The sequence below is a fragment of the Colius striatus genome, chromosome Z, assembly GCF_028858725.1.
Source record: "Colius striatus isolate bColStr4 chromosome Z, bColStr4.1.hap1, whole genome shotgun sequence".
Taxonomy (NCBI): domain Eukaryota; kingdom Metazoa; phylum Chordata; class Aves; order Coliiformes; family Coliidae; genus Colius; species Colius striatus.
In genome coordinates, this window is record NC_084790.1 from 33,612,385 (window position 1) to 33,632,931 (window position 20,547).

The 20,547-nt window shown below is 41.6% G+C and overlaps 1 protein-coding gene across 1 annotated transcript in view; it reads right to left on the reverse strand.

Annotated features, from left to right (window-relative positions):
* Window positions 1–10,452: 10,452 nt before the first annotated feature.
* The window catches only part of TRABD2A (TraB domain containing 2A), a 72,494-nt gene continuing 62,399 nt past the window's right edge, over window positions 10,453–20,547 (reverse strand). Inside the window, exons 6-7 of the mRNA XM_062019056.1 lie at window positions 16,707–16,964; window positions 10,453–10,633 (exon numbers count right to left, since the gene is read on the reverse strand). Coding sequence (XP_061875040.1) covers window positions 10,453–10,633; window positions 16,707–16,964 — 439 coding nt within the window. The remainder of the gene's footprint in view (window positions 10,634–16,706; window positions 16,965–20,547) is intronic.

Genomic DNA, 20,547 nt, shown 5'->3' on the forward strand with positions numbered 1-20,547 from the left:
AGGGTTTTGTCTCCATTTCCCACTCCAGCTGTCATTCTGGAATACTCAGCCTTGACTTTGAAGGACAAGATGAAATTTGCTGCTACGTCACACACACCCAACTGTTCTGCAGACAACATATGGGTACTAGAAAAGATTTAGAAAGCTCAGGATCTTTTTCAAGTTTTAACACTAAAAACTATATCCCACAAGTGCAACTGAGCCAAATGAACCATCTACTGTCACTGAAAGGAAAGGAGCTTATTTCTTCCTCTTATACTTTCTGACATGAAGAAAGAATGAAGTAAATTTTGTCAGTTTAGCTATTTGCAGATAATGCTTGATAAAATAATACTCAAATTATCTACGAGAAAGATTAATGACAGAAGACTACTAAATAATCCCAAACTTGAGTCAAGAGTGCCTCCTTCCAACTCTGTCTACTGATCCAAAAGTTTTGCTTGTGGTAATTGAGGGACACCTCCAATATAATTCAACATAGAAAGTAACAGTTTTCTTCATAAGTATCTATAGAGACTTGAACTGAGTTTTAGGATAACATGTAGATGCATGGAGTGAGCTTAATCCTGGTTGAAGACTATCAGTCTCAGATTTTCAGTCAACTAAAATTTTTTCACCCTGTCTTTGAAATATATTTACCTGATTCTGTATATTTCTCACCATCTTTCAACATGTCAGCAAAAAAACTCTCTTTAAGAGAGAAATGTGTATGAACACATTTCTGATCCTAGCAATCAACAACTTCAGCTACAGGTTTGAAAAAAATCTACTGACCAATAAATGCAAAATAAAGAATATTTTATATTTCCAAATTTCCTGTTTTCTAGAATCTAGGAGATGTTAGGGATTTTTTTTGTCCTGAACACAGAAGTGCTTTCATATCATAATCAGTTCCCTTCCCCAGTTGTCAAAGTATAAACTAATAGTACTAGAAAATATCTTTTAATAAAATATTATGTAATAATGAATTTTCAACATCATATATAAACAATTGCACACCTGATTTGACTACAGCCATTGTTGCAGCTGTGTATGTATATATCCTTTCTTCACCCCATTACCATGAGGAAGAAAAACTAATTTTGCCCATCTACTTTCACAAGTGCCCCATTTGAAGCTGGAACACAGAAAGTTCCATTTAAATATAAGAAAAAACTATTTCACTGTGAGGGTGATGGAGCAGTGGCACAGGCTGCCCAGAGGGGTTGTGGAGTCTCCTTTCTTGGAGGTCTTCAAGACCTGCCTGGACACGTTCCTGTGCAACCTCATCTAGGTGGACCTGCTTGTGCAGGGGGGTTGGACTAGATGACCTTTAGGTCCCTTCCAACCCTCCCATTCTATGATTCTATGATTTCCAATGTAAACAGAATCAATGCATCTGCAAAACAAACATTTTTTTTTCTTGTAAACTCAAATCTCTGGTCTTTAGTGTAATCATCAACATTCTTAAACTGCTACAGTCTAAATTTCAGGTAATGACTATATAAAAAATGGGTTTCAAGTTCCATACATAAATACTAGTTTCTTTATAAGAGATAAATAAAACCTAGTTGATATAAAAAACTAAAACTAATGTTACATGATTATTGTTTTATTACATATGTCTCTACCAAAGACATCAAAAGGCATGTTCACTCATCTTCACAAATGAAAAGCAGGAACATTTTCAAGGAAATAAGAAAAAGAAGACAGGTAATATTATGCGCTCTGATTTTTATTTCAAGCAGCAAATAGCTGTCACATGGTAAAAAAGAGGTCACAGTTAATAAAGAAGTGAATATGAGAAGGCTAAAGGAATGTTATATCTGTCAAATTTTATAGAATTAATCTGTTTCCAAGAGCAATGCTAGAAGCAGAATGAAAACCAAGCCAATAAATCATTATATGGTTTGCAGTGAATGGATACACAGAAACTTTGCAGTTTGTCTTCAGGCATTGATACATCTTGGGTGTTAATTCAGTGTTACCTTGTGGTTTTTGCTTTTCCACACAACTTTTTTTTCTAGCCTTAGTAGTGTCTCCATTTTTCAGGACCCAACAATTAATGAAAAAATAGATTAACAAGATTGCTATTCTCATAGATGTAATATCTCTCTGAAATTCTATGCCTAGGAACAAAAGCTGTTTTTTTTTTTCCCTTTAGACTAGTTTAGGAGTTAGGACTACAAAATCACAAAGTAACACAGCTGAAACATGAAAATGTGAAATTAATTAGTCATGTTTCAAAACGGAAAGGGATAGAAGAAAAGAAACAAAGAGCTAAAAACAAACAAAACCCCCCCCCCAAAAAGCGCTAAATTTTAAGATCTGAATCAAGGAGACAATAAATTCTGCACCAAAAAAAATCATTCAAAGAATCAAACATTCACGTGCTTTCTCTAATTTAGTATAAACATTATCAAAAGCATTGTAATGTTGATGTCAAAATAAAATCAGTCATCTGTAAAGAAATATTTATTCTCTGATGGTGAACAAACAAAGCTTTTGCAACCCAGGCTACAGTTTGCAAAACAAAAAGGATCTTGCAAAGCAGGGATGACTGAAAGCACTTTTTTCATTTTAGCAACTACATGAGTCTTAACCTTCACCTTTGTAAAAGAGTTCAGAACAATATGTCAGTTTTTGTTTGTATTTCTCAGTGTATAGAGAAGACAACTAATATAAAATACATTAGACTGCACAGAAATAGAACTGTCATACTCAGGTATTTGTGTTTTAAAGTATTTATGTTATTAAAAAAAGCAATTTCAGTGTAATGGAAATACAGAGAAATTACAGGGCTTTTGATAAATAAAAGATTATATGAAAATATATAAACCACAACAAAATACATTCAGAGAAAACACTTTATATTTCAACAGAAATCCAAGAGATGTATTTGACTCAAAAGTCTGTCTCATCAGATAAATGTGCATTGCTCTAAACCTTTGCAGCTATTTTTATGTGTTCTAGTAAATTCCTTTATGTCATGTCCCACCATCCTCTTACTACCATAAATTTCCAAGTTTGTTTCCCATGCTTGATAGAATGCAAGGTAAAATCTATTAATCACAGCTATTCAGAATCATGAAAAAATTTTTTCACAATTAAAAATTTACTGATTACACTTACAATTTATTTAAACTATAATTGACCTAGAATCTAGAAAAAATCATGCAAGTATCCACAACAGTGATACTCTGTGAATTACAGAAACCTTTTCATAACTGGAAAGAATGCTGTGGCAGAGAAAATTTAGTCTTACATTTGTTACTTTATAAGTTACTAAATATTTGTCAATTTGACAATTTGAAGGATTATTTCCTTCATTGTTAAAGAAGAACTTGAAAATCTTTATTTTGATATAGAAAACTTTATCTTAGTATACACAATGTATAAAATTATGCCAAAATAAATACCACAGTAACTAAAAATATAGTCTGCAGTGAACTGTATCCCTGAGGGAGGAAAAATACACTTATCAAGGCAATATAATGAATAAAAAAGAAAACAGGAAGCATTATATTATTATGGGGAAAAATGATGCATTCTTGCAAAATAATAATTATTTGATTAATAATATCTGGAGGAATAATTTTGAACATATGTTGGATAATGAGAGTTGTAGAGAAATTAGGAACAAGAATATGGTGAAAATAGGTATGCAGAAAGAACAGTTTGCATAAACATTTCAAAAACATAAAGCTATAAACATAAAAAGGCCAAATAACCTTTGGTCAGGTAAAATGTCAGGTAAAATCTTCTGATGCATGAAATATTAGGGAAAGAAAGGTTACAAATTCTAAAACATTTTTCAGATGCAAAAAATGGTGAATGCTTTGCAACATTTGGTTTTAAACATACAGCAAATACCACTGGGGGAAAGAATCATCTCAGACTCTCCAGAAATTACTAAGATTTATTGGAATTGCTGAAACCTTAAATGGATAAAGAATTGAGGTTATCAGCACCTTATAGGTACTGTGCACTCCTCTTGACAAAACTCACAGGCAGGCTGTAGCTGGTTGACAGCTTGAGAGAATCTGTTAAAGGCATGAAGGTATGAACTCAGAAAAGCTGGAGAAATGGAAGAATGAGTCTGCCTTAGCCAGCCATATGTAAGAAAAAAATCCAAAGTTCACATCGGAAGAAAACTGACTAGAGTAAACATAGACTACATGATGATATATACTTGAAGACCACACTGATTCCTTTTGGTGTTTTCACCATGGCAGGAGGAGAAAAAAACCACAATTCCCTTGCAAGGACTATGAGATTAACTTACCATTAATATTTTAAGTGGAAACTATTATCCCAGTGGAATTTTGGGCAATAACAATGCAGTCTTGAGTGGCCTGAATGTAACGTTTGTGTTGATAGGTACAAAGACCATGATAATTGAAGAAAATAATAAACCACTAATTGTAGAGAATAACGTTGCGAAGGTGTTTGTAAGAGTGAAAATTGTAATAACCTTCTACAAGTGACTGCAGTACTGTGTCTTCTTCAGTAACTTGTGGTACCAGAAATACATTGTGTGAATCTGTTAATTGACTCCCTTAATAAGACAGATGCCTGGTCGGCCTTAGAGAAATAAACTTCAGGCATAGAAATGAGTAGACATTTAATTGCAAATGTGATGAAGGTATGAAGTCCAGTAATTATGGGTTGCACCTTTTGGAGAAGGTGAGGATGCACTGCTGGTATCTGCTCTGCCAAGACATGAAAGTTCTGTTATACGATGGTAAGCAAGAAGATTATCAGCTAGTTGCTGGTTAACCCACTTGGTGGACAAGATAATAGTAGAGTTCAAAGAAGACCATAGTATGGACTGTGACTGAAAACTGTGACCTCTGAAAGCTCCTTACCATAAGAAAGAAAAGACATTGCAATCTGTGTTAGAAGAGAAAAATTGGAAGGGTTTTTTTCATCTTGGAAAAAGGATGGCTGAGGAACCTTTTCCCTCCAGTTAACTTCCCAGGGGATGATAGACTGCACCTGGAGGTGCTATGGCTTCAAATGTCTTCCAACATGGAGAGGTGAAAACAGGTCTTACTCAATATTTGAGGCTCTTAACTCACAGAGCCACCTGACAACAAAAGAGATATTAGCTCTGGTCCTTGTTTTGTCAGGACTCCAGAGGTGGTTCCCACACTGGCTGTCTACACGTAGAAGGCAAGTCCCCTGACCTTCTGCTGGTACTACCTAAAACCACACAAACTTGGAGCCAAAGTTAGGGGTGCAGAGAGGAGTAGAGGGAACTGAGACAATGCTCAAATAGTAACCTTTGTCAGGAAACAAAGGCAAAACACTGTTTTGTGCTTTCAGCTGCATAAACTTAAGGTGACTTGAAGGGAAGATGTTAAACAAAATAAAAGAGATAATGCATAAAAGATCTGTAGTCATTGGTCACAAGCATCAGAGAATGACCTATGATGGCAAAGTGCTTGCCATCTGGGGAATTCAATTATCTGCAGACAAATTGTATCAAGACATGTACAAGTGAAACTTTAAATCTAAATGCTTTAACTCTTTGCAGAATAGGAGGGAATAAACTCTTAATGGATTTTGTGACCTGAAGGATTAATTGACTTGAGATACAAGTTGTATAATCAGACCTAATTTCATCTTTGTCCAACAGTTTGGTGCTGAGTCCCTGGGACGCCAACAGGAAATAGCTAGTTTCTTGAGCACTGGAAAACCTATCTCTTGGATAAAGTGCAGCTGAACACTGCTGGAAATATCTGTAGGGAAAGACAGACACTTCAGAAGGATTCAGAGAACCAAAAGCAGGAGCCTTGATTGCCTGGAGTACAGGCGTCCTCAGGGTATAAACCCTGGACGGCTATTACTGCTGTGGATCACAGGAAACATCCAGCAACACCGTGAGCTTCTTCTTTTATTCCATTTAACCCACTCCATCTAGCTGTGCCCTGCTTCCAGGCAGCAGTGTTAATGTGCTGTGACAGACTTTTTCCAGCCTTTACTAATACACACAGTCTTCTTGATAAGGACAAACCTATACCGTAACAGGTCTGTGATCTTACTTTCAGAACTTCCTTCAGCAAGAGACAGGGCCTGAATAAACCTCATGTGTTCACTGCTGGTTACAAGACAGCAGTCCAGATGAAGCCAAGCAGAAGGATAGAAAACGGTAATCAGTTTCAATACAGACATAAAAAGTTTACATTTTCTTCCATTAATTGTCATGGCTTAGATTTTGGTTTTTTGTGATAAAGGGTAAATGACATGTTTTGTCCACATTTTCTAGACAGCAAGCCACTGGAGAAATACATCTTCTAAAGCACATTCCTTTGTTATCTAAATAAGATATTTCAGTCTGATTTCTACACATTAACTGTGCCACAGTATTTTAAACAGCTGATCCTAACAACCCACTGAACTACATCAGCTTGTTGTCTTGTTTATGGAGTAAGTGCAGCTTTGGCTCTAAGCAAGAGAACAGAGCAGCCTCAAGACTACTTCGGCATTTGCAGAGAAGGCTCTGCTCCTTCACTGCCTGGCTTTCCCCAGTTGAAGAGCACCTTATTTTCCCTTGAAGCCTTGTTGAAGAGGGTACAAAAGCACAGAGAAAAACAGAAATACAGTGCTTAGATTTCTTCATTTCTACTTAGTTATCTCCCTTTTCTCAACTTATCTGTTTTACAAGTTTAATATTGCTAAATGAATGGTTTAAAAAGAGAAAAAAACATGCTCTTTCCAAAGTTTCAAAGTGAAAAGAACTGTGAAGCACTGAACAAGGGATTTCGCATTATTTTTTGTTTCTTTATACCACTGCATCTTTGAAAGAACAGAACCATATGAGGGCCTTAAGGCATGTCAGAGGTTAGAGTGAGGCAATCACACAGCTTATGCACCTCCTCTCACACCGTTGTTAACAATCACACAGGAGGGATGTGTACTTTTTCAGAATCTATGCGAAGAACAAGGTTTTTTTTTTCTTTCAGTAATTTTAATTTTCACATCCTAATCTGAAAGGGTTTGATAATAAACGAGTACTGATTGCCAGCTGGCCAAATGGCACTCATAGATCACAGAAAAGCTGTGTCAGATAAGAGCACATTACTGTGGATGAAAATACATTGAGTGAAGTTATGCTTCCTGCCACGCAATAAATGCCAGTTGCTAACCAAATACCATACCAGAAAATACAGCTTCCGTGCATTACAAGCGAACAGCAACAGTGAGGAAAAACTGTTAAATTGCAGGAGATAGCTGTTGGAAGGTCAATGAAGTTCAAAATAAAGTGTCTAAAGTCTGATCTACTTCATTATCAAACAGAAATAAAGTGCAAGTGCTGACTATCTCAGGAAACAAGAATTTATGAGCAAGCCTTTTTCCCAAGGAGGGTTTTAGCCTTTTTTTTTTTTCCTAGCTATATACATGTGAAATTTTATAATAATTAAAACGCATTTACGTCATATAACACAGTAGTCCATTAGCCAAGCTTAGTCAAATATTCTCAAGAATTCACAATACACTCCTGACCATCAGTGTTGGTTATAACTTATATTCTCCCAAAAGAGAAAGAGAAATCTTGACCACAAGTAAGCCATGGCAAGAGTCCTACTCATCTCAAAACAGACCTGTTCACTGAGAACATTGGAGAGATGATTTACGAAAATCATTTAAGTGGGGAGAGGTGAATAGCAAAGTGCACCAGCTAACAAGTAAGTACAAAGGAAAGAGAATGTTCAGATGTAAAAAACACCACTGTTACAGCACTTAGAGGACATGGAAGTACCTAGCTTAGGCCACAGCCCCTGTACTCAAGAAAGAAGCACTGGTGCCTTCACAGAGATTTCTGATTCAAGTTTGTCACTCATCCCAAGCCTGATTGAATCTCAACTGCAAGGCAATGAAAGCTACCTCAGCTGCTTAAGAGGGACAGATGGAGGAACAGGGAAGTCTTCCAGGCATGTGACAGGAACGCTTGCTTTCCTGATACTCTGTGGCCCAGAGAGGGGTGATGGTGTGCAGACCTCCACCATTAGGTTGGCTTCTTGGGCTATTCCCATTCCAACAGACTTTTCTTGTTCTGGAGCTAGGGAGAAATAACCTATGCATGTTTCAAGACTTTGGTGTCCCAAGGCCAGTCAGCAATGACTAGTCTGGAAGAAAAGGTGGTAGGAACCACTCGTTTAGTTCACAGATACCAACCCAGGCCCATGAGACCCTTAAAAGCACCTTGAAAGAATTGGACTTTGCAGAAAGACTTCCAGGATGCAGCCTATGTAGGCACACAACCCACCACAGTTTAAGGACACCTCTATTTCCCTGATAGAGACAGGCACTTGGAAAAGGCTACAAAATAATTTACACCATCATAACTGAATTATCCATAGTGCTACTTTAAGCCTCTGTTATTCCTCTGTGTTTCATAATTACTCTTCTGCAATATCAGCTGAAGAAAAATGTTGGTGGCTGTTTGACTCAACTCAGCTCCCCTCACAGAGGTGAAGTTCAGGAGTAACCATGGGAAAGGGAACAAAGCAAAAAAAAGTCAGCCTGGGGCTATTTTACTCATCAGTCTTTGTCTTGTAATGGAGAAAAATGGAAGCTCTGCCTCAGCTCCTTCTTGCAGTGCTGTTGGAGCCCTTTGGACTTGTGACAGATCTCAACATGCACTTCTGAAGGACAGAGGATGAAGAAGAAGCAGTTCCAATGAACAGGCTAGAAAGTGGCAGAACATACTCTGATGTAATATTTCTGGTGGCCCCCTCAGATGCACTGGTGAATACACAAGTATGTGCTCAGTTTTTTCACACCTGCAGTGCATTGTGATAACTAAGCTATCCCCCATCTGATCTGCTCCCCTCAGGTCATATTCATGCCAAGGAAAACAGTTCGGGACCCACTAGGTCTATATCTCTACCTCAGTGAGAGATCAAAGAGACAGATGGGAGAGCACATCACCAGCCTAGCTGCTGTGTAAAGCCAACAAAGCCAAAACATATTCAGGACTCTGAGGCGTTGTAATAGTCTCTCTAAGAAGTAATATACAATGAGACAGTGCCATCTTTAACCCCAGCCCAGATCTATTTCATTGCACACAGTGTTCCCGTAAATTTCAATATTTTGCCCCTCCTTTCTCTGTTTTCTTCAGCAAACTGAGGTTTTGTTCAGGTTCAGTACTTGTGAAAGAAGAGTAAGAGATAAGAAAGCTGAATTGTCTGTTCCTTCTCCTCCAATGTGCAGCAGGATGAAAAAAAGAGATACTTTTTATAGGCAATGAAAAAAGTAGTGAAACACATGCACATGCATAGGAAGGGAAACTTGAGAGTATATTGCCTCACTGGGGCAGGTGGCTGCTGTGTTTAAGTCACCACACTCAGCACATTGGCTTCAACCCCTCCCATGGATGAATCATATGAGACTTTTCCAGGAAATGAAACTCTCCTATGAGGAGGAGGGAGGGATATGTTGCTCACAAAATCAGTCAACGTGATCACAAGAGGATGTTCTGCACAAACACAGAGAAATATTCACCACTATTTCCAAGTTTCCTACATCTAACAGTCAACAGTATGTCCATTTTAAGCAGATAGCAAAAGAGTCAAAGCCATTTGGACATTCTGAGAAGTTCTGCTGAAACTGGTAGAAAACTTGCAACTATTTCCCACAATGAAGTCTGACTGTGCAGGAAAGGAAAAGAAGGCCATTTCTCCCTCAAAGTGAATACAGCTGTAAAAAAACAATTTGTGAAAGACAGAGAAAACCTGCATCTGGTCTTCTCAGATCACCTCTAGAGAACTTCCTGTTTTGTAAGCATCCAACAGTATGATTGTGAAGCTCCCTGGGCAGTTTGATTTTTTTTTTTCTTAAATATTCCTTGGCTTGTGCTTATGAAACTTGTCTGCTCATTGGAGGTTATCTTACAACAGCACCAAACAGACAGCAGAAACATTCTGTTCATGTATCTTTACTGTTTTATTCTATTGTAAAAGGTGTTGTTGTGAAGCTTCATGTGTAACCCAGAGCCCTAAGAAGAAAGAATTGCAAGCATAAAGAATTGCAAGCATTATCAGTATAGACATAAAATACCAACCACTCTTTCCCAGCTGTGCTCATACCACCAAAATATTCTGTTCTAATAAACAAGTTAGTGGTGCATAAATCTTTCAAGGCACTGAAGGTGAAAAAAAAGTTAGTTGGACTCATACAGCTAAACAACTGCTATGTTATAGCAACGTTATAATTTCCCCAAAGCATTATGAGATAATATGAAATCATTCTTCTGCAAGGGAAGGATAAACAACACTTTCATTAAAATATCTTCTCCTGTATTGGGAAGGTTAAACTAGTTAATAGTGTTAATGATCCAGGTTCAGGAAAATGAGACAGTTTAAGAACATCTTGAAGAACAGCTGTCCCACTCAAGAGTCTTCTTTGGTTTTGTTTTTTTACATGTTTCTTTTTGGCTTTTTAAGGCAAAGGCCCTACAGCTCAGTTTCAATGCAGCCTTATCATATGCAAAGTCACAGTCAGCAAAGGGAAGAAAAGAGAACAGGAGAGGTGTTGGGCACTGCTGGTATTTATGTGAGTATGCGTTGAGTGTCCGTAGCCCTGAGGTCGGGGTTCCACCATGACGTAGCCATTAATGATGTGGATCTGGGGAGGAGAGTCTGTAGCACTGCAAGGCAAGAGAAGAACATCAGCCTGGACACATCCCAGAACTGCCTGCTGCCCATGGAGCCCCCATGGAGACTGTCTTTGGTTCTCCTGGGAGTGCTCCTGAGTGGTGTCTCATATGGGTTCCACGCTTACCAAAGGGCTGTCTCCTTACAGCAGAGCACTGCCTCACATCCCTGCAGCACAGGCAGCCCCTGCGTCAGCCCACATGGACATGGGCACTGCCCAGCCAAGCTGTGGGGCAGTCCTCAGGGGAGCAGGGAAGGGATGGAGGAGCAGGGAGACCATTTCCTGCCCTGTTCTCAGGCAACCTGCCCATTGTTTCCATATAGTTACTCAGGTGAGCAAGATGACCACATTCCTAGTGACTTTCAGCTCAGTAGAAAATATCCAAGAACAACAAAATAAGCTTTGTTTGTCTCTGCAGCAAGGCTTGCTGAGCACAATGGGAGGGAGGCACTCTGAGGGTGGCCCCCTCAGCTGAATCTGTCTTCCTCAGCCACTCTTCTGTATGTGCATCTTAAGAGTGGACCAAACTTGTCCCATACTGCATGTTCCCTTCCACAGGTCAGGAATTACAAAGGGTTTAAATGATATGCTTTAAGGGAAGGAAGAGCCACTTCCAGAAATGTATCCTAGAGTTACTGGGAAAAACTCACCAAGCATGTGCCAGAGTATCTCCTGGAAGTGGGGACTCCAAGGTGGTGATGAACCAGAACCAAGTCAGAGCCTACATAATGTTGAACTCACAATATGACAATAAGTGACTGAGCAGAGAAATTTGTGTGCTCCAGGCTGCTAAAACCAACTGTCCTGAATTTGGGAAGCACTCATACCAGAAGGGTCAGACATTGCACAGGTGTCACTCTCTTCAGCAATGGATTGAAAGCCACACTTGACCTCACAGCTGTAAGAGCCTCATGGTGCTGTGTAGAACACAAAGACAAATTCCTGCCAAATACAAAAGCAGAGTAATTTCTCCTGCACCACTCTTGACTTATTTTGGCCAGCTGCATTAAGCAAAGACTCTTTAGAAAACTGAAGGTAATTAGTATTCTTCTTAAAAGCACTGACCCTTCCATGCCCAAAGGCCCCTACAGCAGATCTGAAGAGTAACTGGAGAGAAGCCATCAAGACAATACAGCTGCCAGGCACGGGATGCGTACAGAAGTGCAAGCTAATGCAGTTCTGCCAAACCCACCATGAGACTGTCAAACCACTGGCGCCATGTCTCTCGTGTTCCCAAGCTGACAGGGAACAGTTGGGAGCTACTCACGCGTTAGACAGCTGATGGCGTTACCTATGCCTGGGCGCCCGCGAAGCGCTAGTCGCCAGGCCTGAGAGCCGGGACCGCTTGCGCGGGGCACGCCGCGGCTACGCCACGAGGTGGGGCTGTCAGCCCAGCCCACAGAGCGCGGGTGGCGACCGCCCTAGCTCGGCAAAAGCCAAACGGGGCGGGCGGGCGAGCGGGCGGTCTGCGAGTGAGTGGTCCTCCTCTGCAGGGCGCGCATGGCGGTCTCTGGGCAGCCACGGGCATCACTCGCATCTCCCAGCACCGGCAGTAGCAGCAGCTCCAGGCTCCCAAGCAAGCTCTCTGCCACTAAGGACTCACCCCTAAAAAGAATCTATCACCTTGCACACCTGGATATATTTCTGTCATACAGGACAATTTAATTAGTATGGAAAGAATGGAAATGCTGCAAAAGAGAAAAAGGAAAGGAGGCAATAATGTAGTTGTTTCCTAAATTGTCATCATTAGCTTTGCTTTTACCTCACTATGGCCTTGCAGCACTTGCAATCCAGCATGTAGTCCTAATGTACTTCTAATTCAGTCACAGTAGCACATCCTCCCATCTTCCCTCTCCTTCGGAAGGTACTGATGCAGCAAGTGTATGCCCATTGACTTCCCTGAGCTTCATGGGAACAACAGCATGTGAAAATCATTCCAAAGCATTTCAACTAAAGGAACTGTCAGCTCTAAAAACCCATTGACAAGGAGCTGGTACCAACTACACTAACAGAAAGTAAATGATACACTAAAACAAACACAAAAACAAATGTTATACAAGGATTTGTCATACTGGTGCATCTTGGACTGTATGTAGGTCTGTGAGTGAGAATAAAAATCTCCACATGCATTTGTCTCCCTTTATCTCCAAACTACTCACGTGTAGGTTGCAAGACAGAGCAGGGAGAGGGCACAAAACTACTCTAGAGACAAGGAAAAGCAGTCTAGTCTAAAAAGTCTGAAAACAGTGAATGCTTGGAATAGAACAACAGCTGATGCACCTGCTTGCAGCCAGCCTGAGCAACAGATTATTCAAAGCAGTGGTACAGCTGGGAGCCACAGATGTAACAGAAAAGATGTTGGAGAATTTGGACATAGTACCTTGGCGAGCAGGGAAAAAAACACAAAAAGAAGAATGTAATAAACTAGTAACAAAAAAAAAAAAACAAGGGCAAGGGCTCACCTTCAAAACCCTCCTTTCAGAGAGCCCACTACAAATAAGTATGAGGCAATGGCAACAAGGGACTTTGACGAACAAGCTCCAGAAGGGGAAAATCCAGCAAACAACTCACTATCAGCTGCTGCACCTGCAATAGGTAATTGGCACCTTGGAAAGAAGCAACAGGTGCTTGTTGTGGGTGACCCATTGCTAAGGGGCACTGAGAAACCCACCTGTGGAGAGGATAAGGTGTCATGAGAGGTGTGCTGCCTGCCAGGAGCCAAGGTCTGTGATGTGGCTGAGAGAGTGCCATGGCTTGTCAGAGATGCAGGCAACTACTCCTTACTTGTGTTGCCAGTGGGTGGACTTGCCAGCAGGTTGAGGGAGGTTCTTCTCCCCCTATACTCTCCCCTGGTGAGGCCTCATCTGGAGTACTGTGTCCAGTTCTGGGCTCCTCAGCTCAAGAGGGACAGGGAAGTGCTGGAGAGAGTCCAGCGCAGGGCCACCAAGATGATCAGGAGAATGGAACATCTTTCATATGAGGAAAGGCTGTGGGAACTGGGGCTGTTTAGTTTGGAGGAGATTGAGGGGTGACCTTATTAACGTTTATAAATATCTAAAGGGTGGGTGTCAGGAGGCTGGGACATCTCTTTTTTCTATAGTAGCTAGCAACAGGACAAGGGGCAATGGGATGAAGCTGGAACACAAAAAGTTCCACGAACAAAAAACTATTTAACTGTGAGGGTGATGGAGCACTGGCACAGGCTGCCCAGAGAGGTTGTGGAGTCTCCTGCCTTGGAGGTCTTCAAGACCCGCCTGGACATGTTCCTGTGTGACCTGATCTAGGTGACCCTGCTTCTGCAGGGGGGTTGGACTAGATGATCTCTAAAGGTCCTTTCCAACCCCTACCATTCTATGCTTCTATGATTGTGTTCCATGTAGGTATGAATGATGTCATAAGGCATGACATCTCCAGGATCCAAAAAGATTTTAAAACCTTGGGGGAGCAAGTAAAAGGGAAGGGGGGCTCAGGTTATTTTCTCCATCGTGTTCACTAGAGATAAAGGGAGAGTCTACAATGAAAAAATCAGCCAACTGAACTCCTGGCTGAGAGGCTGGTGCTGGTGGGAAGGTTTTGGATTCTATGACAGTGGATCCTTCCTTGGGGGCTACAGCTTGATAGGACGGGATGGGATTCATCCCTCCCATAAAGGCACTGATATATTTGGGAATAGGCTAGCAAACTTGATAAAGAGGTCTTTAAACTAAAGGACTTGGGGGGTTGGGGGAGATGCAACATAGAACAAGCTGTCCTCTTTAGCAGGGAAACAGAGCAGGACAGGGAACGCAATGATAAATGGCTCCCATCTGTACACCATGCTGAGATGCAGAAGGCTGACCACCCTGAGAAAGAGCCAAACCAGGGAGGATCCTCCTGCACCTGTCCAGGGAAACCTGCATGTTTGAGTAAGCCCCTGTGCTGCCTCTACACCAATGCACACAGCCTGGGGAATAAGCAGGAGGAACTGGAGATGTGGGTGCGAATGTGGGGCTACAACCTCATTGCAGTCACAGAGACGTGGTGGGACAGCTGCCATGACTGGAGCACAGCCATGGAGGGTTTGTATTGTTCAGGAAAGACAGACTGACAAGGCGTGGAGGTGTAGTTGTTCTCTATGTGAGGGTCAAGCTTAAGACTCATAAGTCAATGGGACCTGATGGGATGCATCCTAGAGTGCTGAGGGAACTGGCTGATGTGATTGCTAAGCCTCTCTCCATCATTTTTTAACAATCATGGAGGACAGGTGAGGTGCCTGAGGACTGGAGAAAGGCCAGTGTCACTCCAGTCTTCAAAAAGGGCAGGAAGGATGACTCAAGTAACTACAGGCTGGTCAGTCTCACCTCCATCCCTGGAAAGGTGATGGAACAACTCATCCTGAATGTTATCACTGAACATATGATGGATAAGGTAGTAGTCATGGGGAGTCAACATGGATTCACCAAGGGGGAATCCTGTTTGAGCAACCTGATAGCTTTCTATGAGTGCATAACCGTCTGGCTAGATGAAGGGAGAGCAGCAGATGTCACCTACCTTGACTTCAGCAAGGCTTTTGACACTGTCTCCCACAACATCCTCATCAGAAAGCTTAGACAGTGTGGTCTGAATGAGTGGACAGTGAGAAGAGTGTAGCCAGCAGGTCAAGGGAGGTTCTTCTCCCCCTATACTCTCCCCTGGTGAGGCCTCATCTGGAGTACTGTGTCCAGTTCTGGGCTCCCAAGCTCAAGAGGGACAGAGAATTTCCGGAGAGTCCAGCGCAGGGCCACCAAGATGATCAGGGGACTGGAACATCTTTCATATGAGGAAAGGCTGTGGGAACTGGGGCTGTTTAGTCCAGAAAAGAGAAGACTGTAGGGGGATCTTATTAATATTTACAAATATCTAAAGAGTGGCTGTCAGGAGACTGGAACATCTCTTTTTTCTATTGTAGCTAGCAACAGGACAAGGGGTAATGGGATGAAGCTGGAGCACAAAAAGTTCCATCTAAATATAAGAAAAAACTATTTCACTGTGAGGGTGAGGGAGCAGTGGCACAGGCTGCCCAGGGAGGTTGTGGAGTCTCCTGCCTTGGAGGTCCTCAAGACCCATCTGGACATGTTCCTATGCAACCTTATCTCGGCTGACCTGCTTGTACATGGGGGTTGGACTAGATGATCTCTAAAGGTTCCTTCCCACCCCTACCATTCTACAATTCTATGAATGTAGACGCTTAGTTACAAGAACTGCAGGCTTTTCTCCATCATCCTGACACCTCAGGTTGTTTACAATACCCCAAAAATAAAATGCTTTCAACCTCAGTACACCAGTGAAACAGAGACAGAAAGTACAAAAGAGAGCAGAACCAGGTCTTTGTGTTATCTGACAGGAGGGAAAAATCAAGGTATGCATTTAGCTGAAGGTGTAAGTATAGCTCGTGAGGGAGAAGATGGCTCTTCTTGCAGATTGCTGTAGTTTCTGGAAGTAAGTAAAATCTTTAGGATGAAAATCAGGGGGGTATGTATGAACCTTTGCCCACAACACATTCCATTTTTTATATTAAGTCCATCATCCATTAGGTTGTTATTCTCCCTTCCACATGTCCAGTAATGGCTCACATGTTTTTTAAGACTGGAAGAACACAGAGACTGGAAATTTTCTGTAAGGACTGTAAAACTACAAGGAGCACATATGCCAGATATTGCTCTTTCCCCATATGCAGCAGGTCTTGTATAACTGTCTATGGTTTTGATCTGTATCATCTAACATTGGACCTAGAATTCTGTGATAAAGAGGACTACCATATGCTTACAATTCCTCAAATCCAAATGCAATATGATCTAGACAAGGCTTCCACTTGTATTATTCATAATTTCCACAAACATAATCATGTGGAAGAAGCTATTTTGTCACTAAAAGCACAAGTAGCTTTGAGTGTATGTTTTGGCAAGAACCACAGTGAGGGAGAAGGTCAGATCCTGGTTTCAGAATATATCTAGCCCCTGCAGGCATTTGATGTGCTGGATTAATCAGTCTAAGTTAAAAGTCCAGTTTGCATGACAAACCCTTCTCCCTCCCCAGCCCTTAGCTACCTTTCTTCAAGGCGAACCCATAGGTCATTAAACTGTCTTTGCTTCTTTTGCTGCTTCTTCTTCTTTTTGTACTTCCTGTCTACCTTCTCCAGCATGGCAATGCTGTCAGGGAGCAGCAGTTGAGGCAGGAGCTCTTCCTCTTTCTCCTCCTCTTCCTTCTGTGGGTGTAATGGCAGTGGGAGCTCATGGGACACGACATAGCGGCTGTGTGCTGGTGATGACGATGAAAAAGTTAACAAAGCTTTGGGGGGTTTTCTGCTGGAAGAAGGAGGGAATACAGATATTATTTGAAAGGGCTTTGAGGCAGAATCCTGATTTAGATAACAGTAAGGCATATATAAAACAGGTGTTTTTCCCGAACATATTGGCTTGATGCTTATTTCTCTGCCTTCTATTCCTGCCCTCTCTTCCTTAAGTCAATATTCTGATCAAAATAGTTCTCTTTAATGAAAAATACTTCAGAAAAGAGGTCATCTGGAACTCAGGAAAGAATGCAGTCTGGTTCAGGGTGGAATAACTCTTGGGAATAACCTTGTATATCTATAAAGAAACAACAACAGGAATCTCCTTCAGAGTCAGAGGAGGTCAAAGCATACTCCTGTAGTCTTACGTACTGCAGAACACAGACCAGAATTATTCCTTTCACTAATTCTTGCCTGAGCCAACTAATTTGCTGGGCAGTGACAGGATGACTAAGGCACACTGGCTGAAGTAGCCAATTCTAGATCAACAAACTCACGTGTGGAGCAGGTAAGTAATGAGCTAGTCCACATCAACTGTGGTCATGGCTGCAGAAATGCACCTTGCAAATTATCACCTTTGAAGGAAATGGCTCAGTATGCCATTCAGCAGTCCTTTGGGACATCTAGCCTGCAGCAACTGTAAGTGGAGTAGTCATAGCAGTGTGAAATTCACTGTTACCTCATTTTCTGAGCAATTGCAGCTCTCCCACAATGCCGAAGTGAGCTCTCTATACATTGATAGGAAGTAATGAGGGAGTAGGAGCCAGGCCTTCAGCTTGCTGGCTGCACAGAACCTATATTAGTCTGGCAGCATTATCTACAACTTCAAGTCAGCTCAAGCAAGTAAGATACTGCAGTGAGACTATCTGTATGCACAAGCTATCACAAGCAAATCCTGGGAGCCCTATGGACCACTCAGTCAAGCCCCTAGAAAAAAGCTCTAAGGGCTATGCTTACAAAACTTCATGCAAACGTGATTACTGAAGAAACAATCATCTCCACCCTTATTACTCAAGCTCTGTTTCATTACATGCAGAGCAAACAACAGCTCTTCATCTATTCTTGAAGACAGGCAGTCTGCATTCTCCCATCTACCCATGGGTTAGCTAGCCCATGCTTCTCCTTGTTTGGAAAAAAGTGATTCTTCCTCTTCACTTATTTATGTGGATACACAGAGCAAAACACAAACATCTGACTGATCTTTACAGCTACTTCCTAAAGAGAAGAGGTAGAGCAGTCTTCTGTAACAAGATAAAATTGGAAAATGGCTTGGGCTGTAATTCAGAAAGGTAATGGAAGACCTCTGGCCACTGTGCAGAAAACTGACTTCAGTCACTGAAACCTTCCCAGAACCATAATGTGTTTCCTTTCTGCCTCGCGATGGCATCAAAAGGAGGAAGTCCAGAAAGAGAAGTGTGGTTGCAGTTTTCAAGCTCACAGTGATGGGCACATCTCTTGGAGAATAAAGAGGGTTCATCCTGGAGAAGGAGAAATGAAGTTGTGAACTGGAACATGAGGGAGAAACTGGGATGAAAATGAAGAGAATTTGATCTTATTTCATGCAAGGAAAATCACAAATCATTGATTTGGTGAACTTGATGTGACAGAGACTGCCATAGAATGGGTCTTCGGCTATCAACTTCTTTCAAAATCCTTGTGATTGTCATACTGCCATTTTAGCAGTTTCACCTTTCAGCTTTCCTCCACAACGTCTTCACATCATCCACTCCCACTCTGCCCTACAGAGTGAGCCTCCCCAGTTGTCTCTAGTGATCTGATACAATTTCTCTGTAGGTCCACTGCTTATGGTTCCCTTTTCCCCAGTTTCTCTTCACCATGTCTGCTCCTTAATGGTGGAAGTCACAGAGTGGGCAATAGTCCTCCCCTGTAGATTAGAAAGCCTTGCTGCCTGCAAGCCTTCCCTGCCAAACTCATGGCCATACCATGCTGAAAGCTCAGCACTGCTACAGGCACGATGACCCCCATCCTGCATGATCAGAAGTTTATTCTGATACCTGCAGCCTCAGAACACTACTAACAACAGAGACTCATGTACACAACCTCCTTTGCTATACTTCCTGCAGATAATTCTTCCAGGGACAGACTGAGCAACACTGTGAAGGCACACAGATACAAAAGTGTGTCCTTCTCCAAGGCCAGTTCCCTCTCCCAGCACAGCAGCTAAGGGAGGAGTCCTTAATTACAGCTGTGATTGTGTGATGAATATTTTTCAATATATATGCATGCAAAAACCAGGAACAACAGTTAAAGCCCAAAATAAGACAGTAGGAGTTTGACTGGACTTGTGGCACTATTTATAAACCACCTTTTGCACTGCTGCACCTTGCCAGTTTTCTCTTCTCCCTATTTTACCCTGTCAAATAATCAACATGTACTCACTAGACTATCTAGGACAGTAGCGGGATATGGTCCCACATTTACATAGGTAGAACTGGGTTTATTGGCACAGACTGCCCTGGTATTTGTTCCCAGAACAAGTCCAGGATAGCAATCAACTTAAACTCTCCATCCAACCCCCAGGACTCTGACATACTCTTGACACAGCTCTTTCTCTTAGATCAAATGTTCCTCTTCTTCAGAACTCACATTTTTTTGAAACCTGTTTCCACGTGATGCAGAAATGTTAACACCTTTTTCTCAAAGAAAACACTAAAGTGCCACCTTGCTTAGCATCTTCACTTATCTTTAAAATCAAGCCTTCAGGAAAGATATTCTGTCTAGTAGTCCTAATGAAAAGCTTGAGATGCAACCAGTGCCAAACTGAGGGCTTTCAAAAGCACAAGAGTTACTGGATGGACAATGAATCCCCATGATGTGGTCAGAGAACTGGATGCCCAGTCACCCTGAGTATCACTGATACCTATCTTCCTGATGGGTGAAGATCTTAGCCCTCCTTCACACAGCTGTCTGACCTTGACTTCCTTACAGCTACAGATTTGATTTCCTTACAGCTTCCTTTACAGAGCAGCACTGGATATTGTTTTTCCTTGAGTACATATTAAGCTGTCTTTAAGCTTTAAGAAACTGCTATGGCTGTTTTTAGAAATACCAAAGATAAGAATTTTCTTGGAGAAGAAGAAACCAAACAACACAAAAGTGGCAATACAGGCAGGTTTTTGATTATCCCTGTAAACACTGACACACTGGAATGTCTAGCTTGACTTCAGTGTTATAAGATCATTAAGCTTTGTGCTTAAGCACAGGGGGCTTCTCCATGTCAGACTACCTGCACATTGGTGGCAGGGTTACAGATTGCATTCATGTAATCATGTGGATGACTCTCAGCTCAGTTTGCTTCAGTACATGTAGCATTAATGATGTGTGCCCATGTCAAGAATCACAGCAAAAATATGACCTGCCAGAGGCTGAATCTCATGGTCTGAAAAAAGCAGCAAAAGTAGTGCAAAGAGAAAGATTAAGCAACCAGAGTGTGAGAAAAACATGTTACTATTTTTGTATCACATCAGTGGACCCCCTGGCACAGACTCTGCATTGTGCCTCGTGCATAAAAGGTTATCATTCTACCTGAAAGCCCTGTATCAGAAATGTCAGAGAGGAGGAAGAAAGACATAAGTGGT